At 47.1% G+C, this 19,738-nt stretch overlaps 1 protein-coding gene and 1 non-coding gene across 8 annotated transcripts in view; both read left to right on the top strand.

Annotated features, from left to right (window-relative positions):
- Positions 1–2,172: 2,172 nt before the first annotated feature.
- Dlg3 (discs large MAGUK scaffold protein 3) overlaps positions 2,173–19,738 on the top strand; it is a 52,479-nt gene continuing 34,913 nt past the window's right edge. For 2 of the 7 annotated variants that reach the window (XM_055605046.1, XM_055605045.1), the window contains exons 1-9: positions 2,453–2,851; positions 6,148–6,198; positions 6,606–6,730; positions 6,934–7,103; positions 7,403–7,539; positions 7,845–7,989; positions 8,567–8,726; positions 10,302–10,458; positions 10,868–10,970. In XM_055605046.1, coding sequence (XP_055461021.1) covers positions 2,495–2,851; positions 6,148–6,198; positions 6,606–6,730; positions 6,934–7,103; positions 7,403–7,539; positions 7,845–7,989; positions 8,567–8,726; positions 10,302–10,458; positions 10,868–10,970 — 1,405 coding nt within the window. In that variant the 5' untranslated portion in view covers positions 2,453–2,494. Of the gene's footprint in view, positions 2,852–5,840; positions 5,895–6,147; positions 6,199–6,605; positions 6,731–6,933; positions 7,104–7,402; positions 7,540–7,844; positions 7,990–8,566; positions 8,727–9,032; positions 9,426–10,301; positions 10,459–10,867; positions 10,971–11,664; positions 11,827–19,738 lie in introns of those variants that run through there. The other 5 variants (XM_055605048.1, XM_055605047.1, XM_055605044.1 and 2 more) reach the window with 5 other exon arrangements.
- On the top strand, positions 17,752–17,858 carry LOC129675061 (U6 spliceosomal RNA). Its single transcript, XR_008719869.1, has one exon. It is a non-coding gene; the product is annotated as a U6 spliceosomal RNA (small nuclear RNA).

The raw sequence follows: 19,738 nt of genomic DNA, 5'->3' as shown, positions 1-19,738 counted from the left end.
TTAGACAGGAGTCTGTAGAGGAACAGAACCAATAGAATGTATACATATTATAATGATGGTCTACTCCGGTTTCTCTTCAGATCGTATAAATCTTTCGCCTTATAAAGATGGTTTATTGGATTGGCTTACATGATAGGGGAACTGGTGGTCCAACAATGGCCGCCTGGGAGCTGGAAAGGCACAGAACCTGGTAGCTGCCCAGTTTCAGCAGTCCCAATCCAGTGCCGAAAGCCTGGAGGATCCCTGAGAAGTCACTGGTGTTAAGTCGGCTCGGAAGACTGAAAAACCTGGGGTCTGGTGGCAGCCAATGATCGATGCGCTCAATCAGAAAGGCAGAGAAGAGGGACCGGAGAGATAACTCAGTGGTTCAGAGCCCTTGTAGTTCTTGCAGAGGACCCAAGCTGGGGTCCCAGCACACACAGTGTGACAAATAACTATCTGTAACTCCATTAACAGGGTGTCTGACACTCTACTAGCCTTTGCCAGCACTGCATGCAAACGGTGCACGTTCATACATGCAGGTAGAACACTAGTATACAGAAAATGAGCCAACAAATGATTTTTGAAAAGGAACTGAAAGCAGTCATATATTTCCTGCATTTTACTCAGACCTCTTTATATCTTGCCAGTCACATTGAGGGTCAGTTCATCTGCCCTAGAAATGCCCTCACCAGCATTCCCTGATGTGTATCTTCTAGGCGATTCTAACTCTAGTTAATTCTAGTTAAGTTGACGATCATGGCTATTCACCATGACTATATGATTATCTTTTTTTGTTGTTGTTGTTGTGTTTATGTCCATCTACATCCCCTCACTAGAATGTAAGCTCCCCAAGGGCAGGGACATGTTCTGTATGCTCTATATTGTTCGCTCCTACTGTGCTATCACTAAATTCTAGCACAGTGTTTGGTATGAACATCTGCTGAATTAAGCCTGAGTCTTTATTCATAGCATCCATATAATATCCTTGTACAGGGTAGGTGCTCAGTGTTTGTTAAATGAAGCTGAAACCTAAAATCTGCAGAACTTAGGGTATGTACTACTTAGTAAGTCTATACTTACTAAGTATGCACTCTAAGTATATACTTAGAGTTACACAAGTGGTTTAGAGTACGCATTTGAGTCAAGTGGCAAGAACTTCCATCTCGCAGATATGCTACCTAGCTATGTTAACCTCTCTGAGCTTCCAGTTCTTATTGGCAGACTTAAGGCAGCTTTAGGACCGCCTTGACACGGATTTTTGTTTGCACGTCACTTTGTAACGGTCCGGTCATTGTCAGCTAAAGATAAAACACGGGTAACAACAAAACACTAGCAGGATGATCACTGTGTTTCAAAAAAAAAAAAATCTCTCTTAGCATCATCTCTTCCCCACCTTCCAAGAAGGTGATCCAGGAGAAACTAAGGAGACTGCCTTCAACAGGTATTACCTGGTGCTTTACCCATAGAGCTGGCTTCTCTCACTAAAGATCTCTCTTGGCACCCCCTTCTACACTGAACTCCCTTTCCTCTTAACATTTCAAGCCTCTTTTTTCCCTAGCATAAGTATAGAGTGAAGACAGAAGTGCCTGAGGCAGGAATAAGTAGTTTTCTGCTCTTGCTGGTTCTGGGGTTAAGTCTTTCAGTGGTGATGTAAGGTAATTGTGAGATAGTCATTTCAGGGCCTAGAGGATGAGAGAACAATGGTCCTGATCAGGATAGGGTGGCCGACCTGGGTCCTGCCCCTCTCCCTTCCTTGGTCCCCTGAAGGAGGCAGGGCTTCTCGCAGATGTTACCCAGATGCCCCTCCGGTAGGTTCGGTTGCTGTCTTTACTTCTGGTGTCCCTAGTTTAGAGCAAGCTTAGGGACCCATTGAGCATCTCATTGCAACTCCCTCTTGGAAGTGGGGCGGGGTGGAGTGGGCAGAGTACAGCCTGAAATTGGCGACACGGAGACACAGGATCGTATGCATCAGCTCTCTAGTGGATCAAATTCTAGCCACCTAGACCAGGGTCGTTAGTACCCCCGAGAATGGGGGAGGTGTGGCTGAGCCCCAGGAGCGCCTCTGCTTCTGTTCCTTTAAGGAGCCGCTGTTTAGCATTCCTGCCGCTGCCTGACTCTGCTCACTGATTGGCTGGAATCAATTGAGAAGAGAGCCACGGAGGGATGCTCTTGACTCCACTCAGATCCATCCTGGGGACCTGAGCAGAAGGGGTTCTCGCCGCACCTTGCCTTTGCCTGGCCTCCCGCTTCTTCTTTGCCCCTGGGCCTCGGCCCAGAAGCCACAACGGGCGACACGGAGCCGCCAGTGCTGGAGGGAGAGCCATGGGTGCGGGGCAGCGTGGGGGCAGAGGCCCCAGGACGCCCGCCTGGTCCCAGGCCCCGCTCCGCCCGGGCGCCCCCACGCGTACCCCCGCCTTCCTGGTCTGAGCAGTGTGAGTGTGCTCGGGAGCCCGGTGGCGGCAGCGTGGAAACTGGCGTGGGCTGGGGGGTCCGAGCCGCGGGGGGCAGTGCCATGCACAAGCACCAGCACTGCTGTAAGTGCCCCGAGTGCTATGAGGTGAACCGCCTGGCCGCCCTGCGGCGTCTTGAGCCTCCTGGCTACGGGGACTGGCAGGTGCCAGACCCCTATGGGCCAAGTGGGGGCAATGGGGCCAGCTCCAGTTATGGAGGTTACAGCTCGCAGACCCTGCCGTCACAGGCAGGGGCTACCCCGACCCCTCGCACCAAGGCCAAGCTCATCCCCACAGGCCGAGATGTGGGGCCAGTGCCCCCTAAGCCAGTTCCCAGCAAGAGCACCCCAAAACTCAACGGCAGTGGCCCCAGCTGGTGGCCTGAATGCACCTGTACCAACCGGGACTGGTATGAGCAGGTAAGGACCGGCAGATTGGGGGTGGGGGTGGAGGGCTAGTGGGACAGCCCCAAAAGACTAGGTAGGGATTGGGGTCTAGGAAGTCTGGGGAACAGTAAGGGTTGTTGGGGCTCCAAGTCTGTAGACCTGAACCTTAACACTGCAGCTGAGGAAAGAGAGACTGTTGCAAATAATGTGTTTCCATGTGTGTGTTTAGGGGTCTCCATTTGGAGGGGATTGGGAGGAACTGTTTGTATCAAGGGGGTGATGGTATGGCGGAGGGGCACATTTTCTAGTGTGGGGGATTTGGGATTGTCTCAATGCAGGGGGGGGAGGTTGGCAGTGTCTCTGTGTCTGGCAGGGGGCGGGAGGTTCTGCGGGGGTTGTATGTGGTGTGTGTCTCCATAGGAGGGGAGGAGGGGGGCATGGTGCTCTGCGTAGGGGGGGGGACATGTGTTGGGGGACATGTGTATGTATGTTGGGGTATGTGGAGGAAAGCAATGGAGCTTGTGTGAATGTATGTAGGGGAGCCCAAGTACCCAGCTGGCTAAGCTTCATCTCTCCATACCATGAGTCCATCTCCCATCTCAGTCCCTTTGTGTGTGAACGTGCACATGGATGTGTGAGGATGTCTCTCTGAATGTGGAGGTGTTTCTCTAGATGAGGCTGCGGGGATAGCTGTGTTTGCCTGTGTGTGTCTCCATGTATATGTGTGTAAGCATGTGGCTTCAAGAGTGTACACGTGTGTGTGTGTGTATGTGTGTGTGTGCAAGTGTGTGTGTGTGTGTGTGTGTGTGTGTGTGTGTTGTCCCTGGTGAGAAGCGCTTGCCAGGCAAAAGAGGGGAGGGGGAGGAGGCGAGACATGTCCCAAGCAAGGCTGAGAGGCTGCTGAGAAGGACAGACTCTTTTGTCCAAGCTGCTCTGAAGTGTGTGTGCTGCGGGGGGTGGGGGAGGTGGGGGGGTGTTAAACAAGCCTTCTTGCTCCAAAGCAGGCATATATTGCCTGGAACCAGGCAAAGGGCACCTGCCCTAGTGCAGCTTCTGCCCTGAGTGGGACATGGCCCTTGTAGGTACCCACAGATGTGGGAGAGCTTAGCTCCCCAGTTCTGATTTGGCACAGCTTGGGAGCCCCTGGGTGCTGGGCACAACTCCGGCTTCCACTCCCTGCCTGAACCGCCAGCTTAGAAAATGGAAGGAGCATCTGTGGGAGAAGCAGCAAAATGGAGGCTGGGCCAGCAGAGCCAGGTCTCTGGCACACATGGCGGAGGGCCTGCCTAGTTCTTCAGTTCTGCAGCCCCCAGGGTGGAAAGAAAGGAGGAGGAGAGGTTTTTCTGTCTATGGCAGGTGCTGACTGCCACAGAGTGGTGACCATTCTGGCCATCCCTGTCCTCTTCTGAGGATAGGATGTGTTTTTTCCTAGAAGCAAAAGAAGGGGCTTCTTGGAGAGACGAATCCTCTGTTCTGTCTGTCTGTCTGCCTACACCTCTTCCTGTGTCCTTAGCCTGATTCTTTGCCCTCTCCAGTGAGTCCCCTCTCTCCTTTACCCCTCCCTTACAAACATACGCTCATGCTTGGCCTGCCCAGTGGGAAATAGGTATACTTCCAGGGTTGGGCACGTCGTGTACTGTTTCTTTACCAGGCTGATCTTTGGATGGCTCTTGACCCTAGAGGCAAGGTCCCTGAGTGAGAGTGGGACCAGAGCTAGAGGGCTAATTCCTGGGAGCTGAGACCCCCAGGTACCACCCAAACTAGGCTTGAGGCATGACTTTTGTCACATGTGGAGCATACATGGTATACCAGGTGCACAAAAGAGCTACATGGGCTTTCTTTTGCTCTGTATCTATTGGATTGTACTTCAGTCGGCTGTGTTGGTTTGGGGTCTCTGAAGAACCAATGGTTTGGTTTTTTTTTCCTGCTGGGACCAGGGTGAGGCTGCAGTTAGAGTCCTACTACTGACTCCTTAAGACTACAGAACATGAAGGAGGAAATAGAGGAGGCATGGCTAGTCAGCACTCTTGAAGCCAGTGCTGCCAATGATGAAGGTGGGAAGGGAGAAGCAGAGCTGGATCTGTTAGGAGAGCCCTCGCGTTCGGTTTCCAGCTGTTCTTGTCTGGGGCCAAAACTTAAGAAAGGTGTAACATGGCCAGAGAAATTTGGATCAGGGCTGGGACATCTGGTGAGAGAGACAAGGGGGTTCCTTCCATTTTCAAAATGATTGCGGGAATGAGGAAGCAGGTGTACCTGTCTGTGCAGACTCAGATTTCCATTTGAACAATGGTCACAAGTATGTCCTGTCTGGAAGGCAGCGTCTATGTGTTGCTGAAAACAACCTGTGGTTTTTGAACCCTTCCCTTGCCTGTTTTCCCATCGCTACTGTGTGTTAAAGATCACAAATTCTGCTTCTAATGTCTATGGGTCATCAGGTTCTCCTTCATGGGGAATTTTGTCTACCCCAGTCCTGTCCTACCCTGGTTTATCTTCGTACTCCTGGCCAATTTTCCACCCTGACCCTTTCTTCTGGGACACAAAGGGTTCAAATCAAAAGCCACTTTGGAAAAAAAATGGAGTAGGATTTTCACTCCTGTACATTTGAAAACTTGGATTTCTGGAACCTCTGAAGGAGGTGTAAAAATAGGGATTCCAAGGTACTTTGATGGAAATAACATGGGGAAGAAATGATCAGCCAAAATATGACTGGCCTTGAAGCTTTCTATAACCCAACGAGTACGTGGACATGCAAGTTCTATATTCTAACTCCCATTGTGCCCTTAGGCACATCCCACAACCTCTCCGGGCCTTAGTGTCCTCAACTGTCATGTGAAAGTTGTTGGATAAGATGGTGTCTGTTGTCTTCCCATATCTGACATTGTGGGAGTCTATTATCTAGAAGTCAGGGTGAGCTGTGGTTCAGAAATGGAGAGGTTCCTTGGCCAGGCTTCTGGGCACTTCCTATGCATATTGGGTATGGTACAGTTTGCCCACCATGCTCCATCTCTGCCATCCCTCTTAGGCCAGCCCTGCACCCCTCCTAGTGAATCCTGAGGCCCTGGAGCCCAGCCTATTGGTGAGTGCACCACTGGTTGGCTCAGTCTTAGACAGTTGATATGGGCTAAACAAGCAGCTGGGTTTGGACTGATATTGTTGGAAACAAGGGGAGGGCTGTTCTTGTTTGGGGTCAGCCTGTCCCCATCTGTGGTCTACAGATGCCTTGTGGTGTGCTTGGGATCTTTGCGGGAGTGGGGAAGGAAGCAAGTTTACTAGAGGGCAGATGACTAGGAGGGCAGAAAACATTGAAGGAAGTACTTCTGTTCTTTTAGGTGAATGGCAGTGACGGCATGTTCAAATATGAGGAGATAGTACTAGAGCGGGTAAGTTTTCCAGTAGGGAGATTGGGAAATGGGAGGCAAGGGTTGCATCCAGGAGAGGGGAGGGCTCTGAGCAGCACTTCAAGACTCACAGGGGAGCCTGAATTGAGAGTTCGGGGAAACAGGACCCTCAGAAGCCATATCCATTGCATCTATCAATCACTTCACTTAGAAATATTAATTGATCTTGTTGACTGAGGCCTAGAAAATTGGGGTGGGGGTTGGTTTGCTGAGGTCTCCTCACCAAAATGCTCAACCCAGGCTGAGAAAATGCTAAGTTTCTGATGAATGTGTCCCATCCTACCAGGGGACCCTGAGAACCTACTCGGGGTACAGAGGGAGATAAAGTGCCGGGAACTCTCCTTTGTGCTCTCAGAATGAAATGACTGTGGCCTTCCACCCCTCCTCAGGGCAACTCTGGCCTGGGATTCAGTATCGCAGGTGGCATCGACAACCCTCATGTCCCTGATGACCCTGGCATCTTTATTACCAAGATCATTCCTGGTGGAGCAGCTGCCATGGATGGGAGGCTGGGGTGAGATGGCCTGGAAGCAGGGCTGTGGGTGGAAGGGACAGGATGGAGATGAGAGGACAAGGGCCAGCCTGGCAGGATGATCCTTCCATTATATTGGAGAAGGAGAGGGAAAGGAGGAAGGGAGAGAAGAGCAGAGGGAGGATACAGAAGACACAGTAGAGGAATGGTGGCACAGTGGCATGCCTCTTGGGCTTTTTCCACAGGGTGAATGATTGTGTGCTACGGGTGAATGAGGTGGACGTGTCCGAGGTGGTGCACAGCCGTGCCGTGGAGGCACTGAAGGAGGCAGGCCCTGTGGTGCGGTTGGTGGTACGGAGGCGACAGCCCCCACCTGAGACTATCATGGAGGTCAACCTGCTCAAGGGGCCAAAAGGTGAGGCCCTCTTGGTTCCTATGCTCTAGCCACCCACTCCCAGCCCCTGGTTCATGGCTGTTCTGAGTGGGGGTGGAAGGGAGTGGCCTTTCTCCTATCAGGAGTCCTCCAGTCCCAGCTCATAGACTTCTTTCTTGACCTCAGGTTTCAACACTTAATGACCTTGGGATGATGGGCTGGTGTTTGGGATTGCTGGTGGGAAAGGAGCTTTTGGAGGGGATGGTGAGATAGCTGGGGTGGAATTGGCTTCGAAATGGATGAAACATGCTCTCTCCCACTTGCTGCTGGCTGCCATCTAGGCCTAGGTTTCAGCATTGCTGGGGGCATTGGCAACCAGCACATCCCAGGAGACAACAGCATCTACATCACCAAGATCATCGAAGGAGGAGCTGCTCAAAAGGATGGACGCCTACAGATTGGGGATCGGCTGCTTGCGGTGAGATAGCGTTCATAGGGGTGCCCCAAGAGTAAGGTAGGGAGGAGCAGCTCTGGTGCCCTGTCACTCCATCTAGGTCTCAGTAGAGGGTGAAGCATTTTGGAGAATTTCGGGATATTGCCGAAGTTGTATTTACCCAGACAACAAGGCCCCAGTTCTTTCCATGGTGGGGACCAGCCACGCTTCTAACACTTTAACTCTACCCTACTTGGACCTGTTAGTATACTGAAAGAGCATTCTTTTGAGCTCCCTGGAGAGATTTTTTTCCCCTTCTAAGACCCACCCCAGGGTGTCTCCTCTTCTAGGTGAACAACACCAATCTGCAGGATGTGAGGCACGAGGAAGCTGTGGCATCACTGAAAAACACATCAGATATGGTCTATCTGAAGGTGGCCAAGCCAGGCAGCCTCCACCTCAACGACATGTATGCTCCCCCTGACTATGCCAGCAGTACGTACCCATTGGTCTTTGGCCATGGTTTCAGAAGGGGAAGGTACCTGTACCCTTTGTTTGGGGAGAACAAGCATAGATATTGTCATAGCTGAGACCAGGTCCCAACCCTGTGCTTGGGAGTCGGGTGTCCTTGGGAAAGTCCTTTTCACACAATTCAGTTTCCTCTTTAGCCCAAGGAAGCTAATGATATGTATGCTGCCTTCCTCAGAGGACCGGTGCAAGGATAAAATGAGATCATGGACGAGAGAGCCCTTGGAAAACTATTAAGCTACAGATCTGTGAGGGATTAGTATTAGTCACATCTCTAGTCATGCCTTCCTCTGTAGACTGCCTTGACTTCAGCTCTTTCTAAGAGTCACAGGAATAAGTCTCAGGGTTTAGAAAAGGACTGAGGAGGAGGAACCCTGGAGTGAAAGTGGGTAGTGGATAAAGCAGATAACAGTGTCGTAGGGAATCAGCATCCCTTGGTCTTTTTTGCACCTGAGGTAGGATGTGAGGAAAATCCTTGGAGGGGGTTGGGGAAAATTCCATAGTGGGACATCTCTAGACTCTTTTCTCTCTTTTTCCACCTCAGCTTTCACTGCCTTGGCTGACAACCACATAAGCCATAATTCCAGCCTGGGTTATCTCGGGGCAGTAGAGAGCAAGGTCACCTACCCTGCTCCTCCTCAGGTGCCCCCTACACGCTACTCTCCCATTCCCAGGCACATGCTGGCTGAGGAAGACTTTACCAGGTAAGACCCTCCCCTACTCTTTCGACCTGGAGTGGGGTGAGGACAGGCCTTCTTGTAGCATGGCATAAAGAAGGACAAGGACCTCATCATTCCCTTTTGATCTGGGGCCCTTCTCTGTGAGATCTTCGACTCTAGAAGGGAACAGGGGTGGCTGCAAGAATGAGTTCTGCCGTCAGGGGGAGTGCCGAGCGAGTGTCCCAGAACAGAAAATGCAGATCCGGGGTGGGGTCAAGCGTTTGGGGGCCGAGGAAGTGGGAGCGATGTCGGGGAAGCGGGGGTGCTTGCCCTGCGACAATAGCAAACCTCTCTTCAGCAGCTAGCAGTAATCGCTGAAGAAGGCCTTTCAGCCGACGGGGTTGGCGGGAGTCAGAGGCCACCCGGCCGGCCCAGGACAACGCAAGGAAGGGCTCCGCCCCGTGGTGGCAGTGGCGGGCTGGGCTGTTGAACTGGTCAGGCCGGCCGGTGTTGTAGGGGCACAGGTTTGCGGGGTGGGGCCTAGGTGGGTGCTGGGCCGGCTGCTGTGGAGGCAGAAGGGTAGGCTAACCCAGGAAGAACCGGAGGAGCCATGGAGAGAGCTCGCAAGTTCTCAGGCTCAAGCTTGGCCGTGGGTTTGAGCTCGGCTTCAGCTTTGGCCTGGAGGAGGGCCTCGCAGAGGTGGGCCTGGCCACTCTGCTCCCTGCGGCCTGGAGGGGATGCCAGGTAGGGAGCATCGCACCTTAGATCAGAACAAGAAAGGAAGAGGCCCATTTGAGATCTGGGCCTCTTCTGAGGAAAGATGCTGTAATAGAGATGGCAAAATGGGACAGTGTGCTGGGGAATAGGGCGAGTTATGTGGATACCCTCACCTGTGACCATTTAGAGAGAAGCTCCTTGGATATGGCCAGTTTTAATCATATATATATATATATATATATATATATATATATATATATATATAGTCACACATATAATATTATATATTTGTCTCCTCTCGTCAATTTAACCCCTAAGCATTATCTGGGAAGCTGGGATTTCTCTATCTCTTTTTTCCACACCACTAGTCAGTCAGTAGTGGTTGCTATGTTTTGGTGGGAAGGTAGAAAAGCTCATAGTTGGATCATGGAACTTCAGAACTTCATAGAGGTGGGTGTAATGAAAGTATCTTTTGGATGGTGAGGACATCAACTCAGGGTGACTCCACTGTCTTAACAAGTTTCTCTTTCAGTCAAGGGCCTTTCACAGAGCTTACTATAACAGAAGACTCAGGGAAGAAGATGAGCGAGTGAGCTATGAAATTTGGGCCCTAGAGTTCTGGATGAGGTTTTGTTGACCTGAGAGTACAGAGGAATGTCCACTGGGAACTTGACTAGGAGACTTTGGGAGGAGGGAAAAGGAACTGAAACTTAACACTTGACATAAAAGAGCAGCCAAGCAGGTTTCAGGAGAAAAAGGGAAGGACAGGGTATCACTTGTAGAAGCCCAAGCCCTCCAGCAAGTATGAATCTTGTTGACAGGCTGGTCCTCACGGGGTCAACAGTGCCTGTCATCTTTTCTTCTCTGATCTCCTTTGTTATATCTTTACTCCTTTCCCTCCAGAGAGCCCCGCAAGATCATCCTGCACAAAGGTTCTACAGGTTTGGGCTTCAACATTGTAGGAGGAGAGGATGGAGAAGGCATATTTGTTTCCTTCATCCTGGCAGGAGGCCCAGCTGACCTAAGTGGGGAGTTGCGAAGGGGAGACCGGATCTTATCGGTGAGACAAAAGCGAGGTGGGAGGATGGGTGCTCTGCCAGGCTAAAAGGGAGGAGGGGAGTCCTTGTATCTGCCAAGAAATGTTTCTTGTGACGAGAGAAGGGCTAAGAACTGAAGAAAATGTAAATTGTCTTTATAAATATCTTTAATGAGGGAAAAGCGACCAAGACTAGACTTATGCTTGAGGAAGAAATGAATGTCCCCGGATCTTAAATTTGATTGGGGTATTTGACTTCCACAAGAATAATTATTACACTAGAGGTATTATATTCTTTAGGCCTAATTTGGGGGGGGGGACAAGGATGGAATTTGGGGAAAACATATCCAAATAGGCTGAGAGATGGGTTGTACATCACCCTTTGTGTTATAAGAGCCTGGGGGTAGCTCACAGTTCCTCTCTTTTGGGACAGGTGAATGGAGTCAATCTGAGGAATGCTACTCATGAGCAGGCGGCAGCTGCTCTGAAACGGGCTGGCCAATCAGTCACCATTGTGGCCCAGTACAGACCTGAAGGTAAGGGAATGGAAGGTGGGAAGAGATGAAGGAGTTTAAGCTTCTTATACTTTGTATTGTTTTTTTTTTTCCCCACTGTAGGTAATAAAGCCATTTGACTAGGTCCGTGGTATTCTAGTGCAGTCACCTCTTATTTCCTTTTCATTCTAGACAGTGTGGTTGGTTTGTGTGGTTTAGGAGCATCAATCAAGGTACTGCTTAGAGCATGCTTGTGAGGGATGCAGTACTGCAGAAAGCCAGTAGCAGGCAGCAGGGCAACTGGAAAAGCCAGAAGCGGTGATTGGGAATTGTGTGGCCTGGAAAAGAGTAACTCTTGGTTAGTAGGACTTCAGAGAGTAAGAAATCCGACCTCCTAAGAGATCTTGGGTCAAATATTTGTGAATCCCATTTACTTTTCCCTTCATCAAAATAAGGTGATACCAAGCCCTTGGGACAGAGGGTTGCGGGAATAGAATCACACCCATATGGAAATCGTTGTATTCTCACAGCTAGTAGGCCCTCCACGGGGGCGAGTGGGCGGGGCCGGTGATGCAAACACATTGATTGGCCCGGGCCATCGGAGGCCTAGGTACGGAGGTGAACTGTAGGAAGGCGCTCCCTAGCCTGCCAGTCAGGACAACCATTGGTGCACAGAGCGAGGCCTCCGGCCGCACGCCCCGCCCCCTGACCCAGGCGGAGGGCGACGGGTGCCCCTCCTCCCCTCGCGCCTCTGGCGTCTCCTCCTCGATCCCCTCCCCCTCCTCCCCTTCTTCCCTCCTCCTGTGCGCCCCGCTTTGTGTCCGTGGTCTCCCGCGCGGGACAGAGGTAGTAGCCGGAGCTTGCTTGACACTAGACCTGGATTCCGACTTGCCTCCAGGTGAGGTGGGATCGACGGGGACCAGGCCCCCTCGCAGTCCCCCCAGCCTCTCCACTGTTCTACTCTGAGCCTCTTTTCCAACATTGCTCCCCATCTCTGCCCTCTTCCCCAGAAAGCCTGCGCTGCGCCCCCCCCCCCCCCCCCCCCCCCCCCCCTTCCCTCCCCCTGGGGCTTCCTCGGCTGCTCTTCGAGGAGCTTTCCGCGCACTAAACCCTGTCTGGCTTTCACCTCCGTGCCATCACTTCTTCTCATCCATCAACTGTTGCCCCTTTTCGCCCTAAAGCCTCACTGCTGTCCACAGCCTCCTTCCTGCTGTGTCCCTAGCTGCCCTCGATCCCTCAGAAGAATTTTCTAAAGCTTCCCCCCACCCCGCGCATTTCTCTTCCTAACCCCAGGAACTCCAGCAAATAGTTGAGGATTCTCGTGCCCCATGTCTTCTGGACGCTTTCATTCTGTACCAGACATCTTTAGTCTCCCCTCCCTCTTGTAAGCCTGGCCTTTGTCCCTTAGGACTGCAGCGCCTGGGTTCCATGGACACCCAGGCCCTGCAGGCCTGTAACCCCTGTGGAGGAAGGGACCTGGTCCTGGCAGGTGCTCTAGTTTTCTACAAGAATGGCAGAAACCAGGATCTCTGTGACAAAGCTAAGAAGTCTTAAAATCGACCACCTTTGTCTTCCCCGCCCCTCCCCCACGGTAGTTTAGTGCCTTCAGAGCCCTAAGAGAAAGGGCCCTGTCACCCTTTCTACCAGGCTTGGTGGGAGACAGGAGTGCAGGGAGGTAACTAATAAGAGAGCTTGTTGGGCCAAGATAATTGGAAAGAGAAATGCAAATGGACACTTCGAATGATTTCTCTCCATGTTTGGCGTTCAGCTTCCTGACAGGCAGTGCTCCTTAGGGATATTGTTTTTTTATGAATCAGGCTTGTGATGTTTGCTTCTCAGGAGAGAGTTCGCTATTGGATTTTTCTTAGCAATTAATATTTATTTATTTATTTTGCTCTCAATTTAAGAGTAGGTTCTGCAAAGGAAATGGCTTCTCATTGCTAATTGCCTGCCTGCCCCACCCCCTGCCCCACCGTTTGTGTGTGTGTGTGTGTGTGTGTGTGTGTGTGTGTGTGTGTGTGTAAGTAAGTAAGAGAAAATTATGTTTCGGTTATTCTCTCTGATGCTGGGCATATGGAAACAATACTGTGAATTCGTCTGGTGGTGGTGTGTTGGAAACTGGTGACTAAATATTTCTATGACTTTTGTTTGGGGAATGCAACTGGTCTTCGTAAAAAGCTGTAAGTGGCTCTCATATTTAGCATGAGAGCTTAAAATAGCTTTGATTAATTAGAACAGTCAGGATAAGAACTTTTCCCTGCCTTTTAAAATGTTTTAAATGAGATATAAGTCATAAAAGCATTCACTCCCTATATGTAGGTCTATAGTTCAGCGATACAAAGTTTTGCCTGTGTTCTCACAGGTAAATTGAGAACATTTTCATGATCCCTCATCTCCTTTTAATACACAAAGAGGGACGAGCATTGGGGAAGTGATAGGTTTGAGGCAGTTGCTTCCTATTGTGTCTTCCTTGAACATGCAGTGGACTGGATGGCAATTTAGAAATGTTCCTAACGAGTTTTTCTTTTTTTTTTTTTAATGTGTGGCTTACTTATTATGGATTAATGAGATCTAGGAACTGGGTCTTTCTCTTTGAGTTTAAATATTATGGCTAGCATGGGTGCTTAACAAAGTGTTTTTGTGATGGAAATTTGGAAATATTAACTAGAAATAGAAGTGCTAAATAACAAGGTATCACAGTGAAAGATGTTATTTAATAGTTTCAGTTCTGCACATTGACACACGCCTGTAATCCCAGCACTCAGGGATGAGGAGGCAGGCTGTGAGTTCGAGGCCATCCTGGTCTGCAAAGCAAGTCCAGGACAGCCAAAGCCACACAGAGAAACACCGTCTCAAAAAAAAAAAAAAAAAGAAAAGAAAAAAAGAAAAGAAAAAAAAGAAAACAAAAAATAGTTTCAGTCCTGATTGTGGATACCAAAATCCTACCTCTTAGTTAAAAATCTAATCAAAATGGAAATTTTAAACAACTGCTACACAGCAGAGGCTTTCTTCCAAACTATTTTTAAAATGGTATTTCTCATTGACATATCAAATTGCAGCACCATGGTGAAAATGTGCTTGACATTATAACATTTTGGGATCTCCTACACTCCCCCCACCCAAGTTTCTCTGTTTCAGCCTCTGCTAATAAACTGAGCTGTTTTTCTGGAAAGACCTTTTGTTTTTAGGGTAGAAATCTGATCTCTAAATCAAGAGGTGAGCCAGGTATTGATCATATAAAGTACCCCAACTGGGGAGTGATTTTGTGAACAGTCTTTTTTTTTTTTCTACTAGAATGTAAATCTACACAGGGTAGGAAGGAGTATGCTAAGGGAGAGAATTACTTTTTCCATTTCAAGGTGCTTAATGATCTCACCACAGACACCCCTCCACATAAGGCCTGGAAGAGCTTGGGATCAAGGCTGATAATAACATGAAAGTTTCAAAGAGTTATTTTTCTTACAGCATTTCCCAATATTTGGGAAGGAAGGATGTGAACATTACTACCATATCAATATGATCTCTCACAAGAGCAGAGATAAAACTACATCAAGGCAAACAAAGTTTTGAAACACCTACTGCATTTCTAAAACAAGGCTAAGGCAAGGATGAAGATGAATCCTCAGTAGTGAAAAGGCGGAAAGAACCCAAAATGTCCATCAAGCCAAGAATGGATAAACAAAATACACTCTAACCATAGATCAAATTTTTATTCCACCATAAAACAAAATAAAGAACAGATTATCACAACATGGCAAAACCTTGAAAACATTAAGTAAAAGAAGCCAGGCATTTCTTTAATCCCACCACCACTCCAGAGGGAAAGGCAGGCAGATCTCTGAGTCCCAGGCCAACCTGATCAACATATTGAGTTCCAGGACAGCCAGGGCTATATAGTGAGATGCTGTCTTAAAAACCAAACTGAAACAACAAAACAGTAAAAAAACAGGTATATTGTGTGAGTTTATTTACATAAATTGGCCATAAGAGGCAAGTTAATGAAAGCAAAAGACCTAGGGTTGTAGTGAAGGGAGGAATAGGGATTCTCTCTCTCTCTCCCTCTCCCCCCCAACTCTTATACATTAGGACAGCCAGGGGGGTCGGTGGTGGTGGTGGTGGTGATGAGGATGGTGCACATCTTTGATCGCAGCACTGGGAGGCAGAGGCAGGCAGATCTCTGAGTTCGAGGCCAACCTGTGTTTTTTTTTGTTTGATTGTTTTGGTTTGGTTTTTGGGTTTTTTGGGGGATAAGGTCTCATTACCAGGCTTTGGTTGGCCTAGAACTTGTGTAGATCAGGCTGGTGGCAAACTTCATAGAGATCTTCCTGCCTCTGCTTCCCCAAATGCTAGTGTGTGCTACTACACCTGGTTTATCTCAGCGTTTCAAGTTTGGTGATCATATAATCCTGCCCCCAAAGAAATAGTAGTGGGGAAGAGATTTCTAGAACCAAGTATGAGATTCTTCTACAGAAGCAAAGTGACTTTCCCACAGGGAGTAATTTATTGGCAGGGGTGGGGGTTGCAGTTCAGGAAGTTGCTTTCCTCAACTTAATAGCAAATGTGTACAGACTTAGAATATTAATGGTATAAGTAGGCATTTCTCATTTCTTCAGCTGAAAGGGAGTTATAGATGTCATTCCCTTTGAATGCTGGGGATGCTATCCAGGGCCTTAATGTATGCTAGGCAGGGGCTGTGCCACTAAATGTCATTCACTTTTTATGACAACAATTAATTCAAGGCTACACATAAATGGAGTTTAATAGCTTAATCATCACCCCCAAACTTCCTAACCCACTCAGCCCTAGGCAACCACAAATCTCCTTTCTGATGCTTATGGAGTTATTGGTTTTGTTTTGTTTTTTTTTTCTGAATTTTTCATACAACTGAAGTTATATGGTGTGTGGCCTTTTGAGACTGGCTTCTTCGCTTAGGATATGATCAAAGTTAATTTATGTTGTACCATATATTTGTACTTCTTTTCCTTTTATGGATAAATAATATTCCAGTGTATGTATGAGTGTGTGTGTAGTTGTTTTTGAGTTGTTGAATTGTTTCCACTTTGGAGCTGTTATGAATAATACTCAGGAACATCAATGTGTTAATCTTTCAATGGACATAAGCTTATATATTTCTTGGATATATATTCTCTGGATCAAATCACATTACCATTTCCTTTAGAGGAGTTTCAAGGCTGCTTTCAATGGACTCAAACCATTTCTGCATCTTCCCCAACACTTGTTAGCATCAGTCCTTTTGGTTGTCACCAAACTGCTGAGTGTGAAGTGGTATCTCACTGTGGTTTTGATTTGCATTCTCTGATAGTAATGCTGAGCATACTTCAACAGCTTGTTGTTTGTTCAGTTTTGCTTTGCTTTGATTGTTATCCTGTTTACAAATTAACTTAGGAATACATAGGGCCAGGCTTGCTGTTGCTCCAGTGATTAGAAGGAACCCAAGAGTAACTAGCTCTCTTATCAGCTGAGTGTGCTGGAGGAGTCTAAGGCTTGACTGAAGATCCTTTAGCTAGAAATACTGACCTGATAAAAATGATAGGGTTCACCTTTTTTGGAACCAGATTATTGAGATATAATTCACATGCCATACATAATATGAGTATGTCCATTTAAAATATACGTTTCAGCTGTTTCTACAACTTTCAGCATTTCTATCACAGTCAATTTAAAAATATTTCTCTCACTCCCAGATGCCTTGACCCATTAGCGGTCACTCCTTGGTTCCCCCTAGCGCTTTCCCTCCTCACAGCCCTAGGCACCTTCTAATCTTTTGCAGGCAGTTCATGTAAACTTTGCAGCATGTGACCTTTCGTGCTGAGCTTCTCTTAGTGTAGCCTTTTCAGTGTTCAGCCGTGTTGTGACATGTATCAGTTTTTCACCGCATTTCAGAGTGGAATAATAGTCCAGTCTATGGTTAGAGTACCCATTCTTGGGTTGATGAGTATTTGCGTTTTCACTGTGTGAATACGGCTGTTACACAGATTTCTGAATAAGTTTTTGTGTGAACAGATGTTTTCAGCGCACTTAGATTTACACCTAGAATTAAAATTGCAGTGGGTCAGAAGGTAACATTTTTGAGGAACTGCCAGACTTTCAGGCCCACCCAGTTTTGTAAACTTAACAGACAATGTGAAGTGTTCCTTATAGTTTTGCCCCTGGAGCTGCATGTGTCTTTGTGTTGGGCTTTTCCTATTCTGTGTTTCTGTAGCCCAAGGACATGGTAGTAAAATTTGGCACAGCATTTTGAATTTAGCTAGACAGGTGCTTTCTTGTCCTGGCTCGGTGGTATGAGTCAAAATCTTAGGAACTTTGCTGTTGTAAAATATCAGATATTCCTGCTGGGTAGAATGATTACAATAACGATGTACTAATACGAATGGATTATTTCTTAATGTAATTACAGAGTTTGAGAGGTTTTTTTTTTCTTTTTTTAAATTTTTATTTCTTGTGCATTGGTATTTGTCTGCATGTTTGTCTGTGTGAGGGTGTTGGATCCTGTGACTGAGGTACAGACAGTTGTGAGCTGCCATGTTAGTGCTGAGAATTGAACCTGGGTCCTCTAGAAGAGCAACCAGTGCTCTTAACTGCTAAACCATCTACCCAGCCCTGAAGATTTCTTTTTTAATTCATTGTGTTAGATGTTGAAATCTTGACTGTGATATTGACACTGTTGTTAAAAAAAAAAAAAACAAGTAACACTTTGTATTATATTCTGCAATAGGGTTAATGTTCTGTTGCTTTAAACAGAGAAATAGAGGTAGAATAATTTGGGACAACCACTGCCACTGAAATTAAAACTACTGTCTTTGTGCTCGCTTCGGCAGCACATATACTAAAATTGGAACGATACAGAGAAGATTAACATGGCCCCTGCACAAGGATGACACGCAAACTTGTGAAGCGTTCCATTTTTAAACCCTGGCTCAGATGTAGCCCATAGACTCAGTCTCCAAGTGGGTTCCCTAGTAAGGGGAACAGGGGCTGTCTCTGGCATGAACTCAGTGGCTGGCTATTTGATCACCTCCCCCTGGGGGGGAACAGCCTTAGCAGGCCACAGAGGAGGACAATGCAGCCAGTCCTGATGAGACCTGATAGGCTAGGGTCACATGGAAGGGGAGGAGGACCTCCCTATCAGTGGACTTGGAGAGGGGATGGGGGAGAAGAGGGAGGGTGGGATTGGGAGGATAAAATTAAATAAATAAAATAAAAATAAAAAACTACTGTCCTCGCTACTCTTGTAAGATACATGCACATACACATTTGCACCCCACATATCTATTAGCACAATATATAGACACTAAACTCATATGTATATGCTATAGAGATAATCTATATCAGAGAAGCCAAGCTCCTGAGATTACTTCTGAGTTTTTCTCTAAATGGATAAAAATCCTTGACTTTTAAAAAAATATTATTTTTTATTAATAATAATTTATTCACTTTGTATCCCAGCTGTAGCCCGTTCCTTCTTCCCCTCCCAGGCTCACCCTCCCTCCCTCATCTCCTCCTATGCCCCTTCCCCAGTCCACTGTACATTCTGACCCTAGCCTATCAGATCTCATCAGGACTGGCTGTATTGCCTTCCTCTGTGGCCTGGTAAGGCTGCTCCCCCTCAGGGGGAGATGAAATTCCTTGCCTTTTAGACTCGATTTTCTTATGTATAAAATGAGGAGATAATGTAAAATGTTTTGTGATATGTTTTCTAGCTAAAATTTCATGTGAGATAAGTGGAAGTGAGTTTTAATTCAATTTATGAATTCATGTTTGTACTTATTAAATCACACCATCTTGAAGTAATAGCTGCCTTGCCATAATAAAGGGTCTCATCCTTCTTTCTTTCTTGTGTTAGGCTTTTATCCTCTTGAAAAGGGCTTCTGTTTACTTTTCACTGAATTCACAGCTCCTTTAAAAGCAAGGGCCCTAGAGAGTTTTTGAATTTTCTGCCTGACAAAATTAAGTGATGAAGTATTTTGTTAGATGAAAAAAATGAAGATAATATATTTTCTATAAACATGTGCTTTAAGGATTTGGATTCAAAAAAAGAGAAAGAATTTTGGTAAATGTGGGGTTAAATTCCAAACTGGATTTTCTAATGTATTTTTTTAAGATTTATTTATTTTGTACATATGAGCATTCTATTTGCACGTATGCCTGCATGACAGAAGAGAGCATCAGACCCCATTATAGATGGTTATGAGCCACCATGTGGTTGCTGGGAATTGAACTCAAGGACCTCTGGAAGAGCAGACAGTGCTCTTAACCACTGAGCCACCTCTCCAGCCAGATTTTCTAGTGTTTTATAACTACCCTGATAAGAGGTATGCATCCAAGTTAGAAGGTAAGTTTGGTCAAATCTCTGAGTGGACAAGATTTTTATCCTGTGGGTCAGGAAAGTATGGCTGTGGCATATGTAGATTTCAGTAAGGTGCTAACTCAGTTCCTTCTCTTTAGTTTCAAATGGGTAGGTTATAACAGTTATGTGTTCATGTGGTTTTGTTTGCATCTGGTTGCTGAGCTAGGAGCAGTGTAGACTTAAATTTCTAGTACAAGTATGCCCTGGCTTTGTCATTGGTATACTGTTGGTCTGTTCAGTGTGTCTTCTTACCCAGATCCCTTAAATTTTATTCCTGGATATAAAAATATTAGATTTACATTATGAATAATTGGAAATAGAGAAAACACAAAGTCTAAAAATTCAACTCACCTATCAAACTACAGGGATAACCACTGGCGTTTGTGCATTTTTGTATAGTTCTTTTCAAACTGTATATATTCATAGTTTATATATCATGTAA

The sequence above is a fragment of the Psammomys obesus genome, unplaced genomic scaffold (assembly GCF_907164565.1).
Source record: "Psammomys obesus unplaced genomic scaffold, mPsaObe1.curated_primary_1811, whole genome shotgun sequence".
In the NCBI taxonomy this organism is placed as follows: domain Eukaryota; kingdom Metazoa; phylum Chordata; class Mammalia; order Rodentia; family Muridae; genus Psammomys; species Psammomys obesus.
This window is presented reverse-complemented; position numbering and strand designations above follow the sequence as displayed.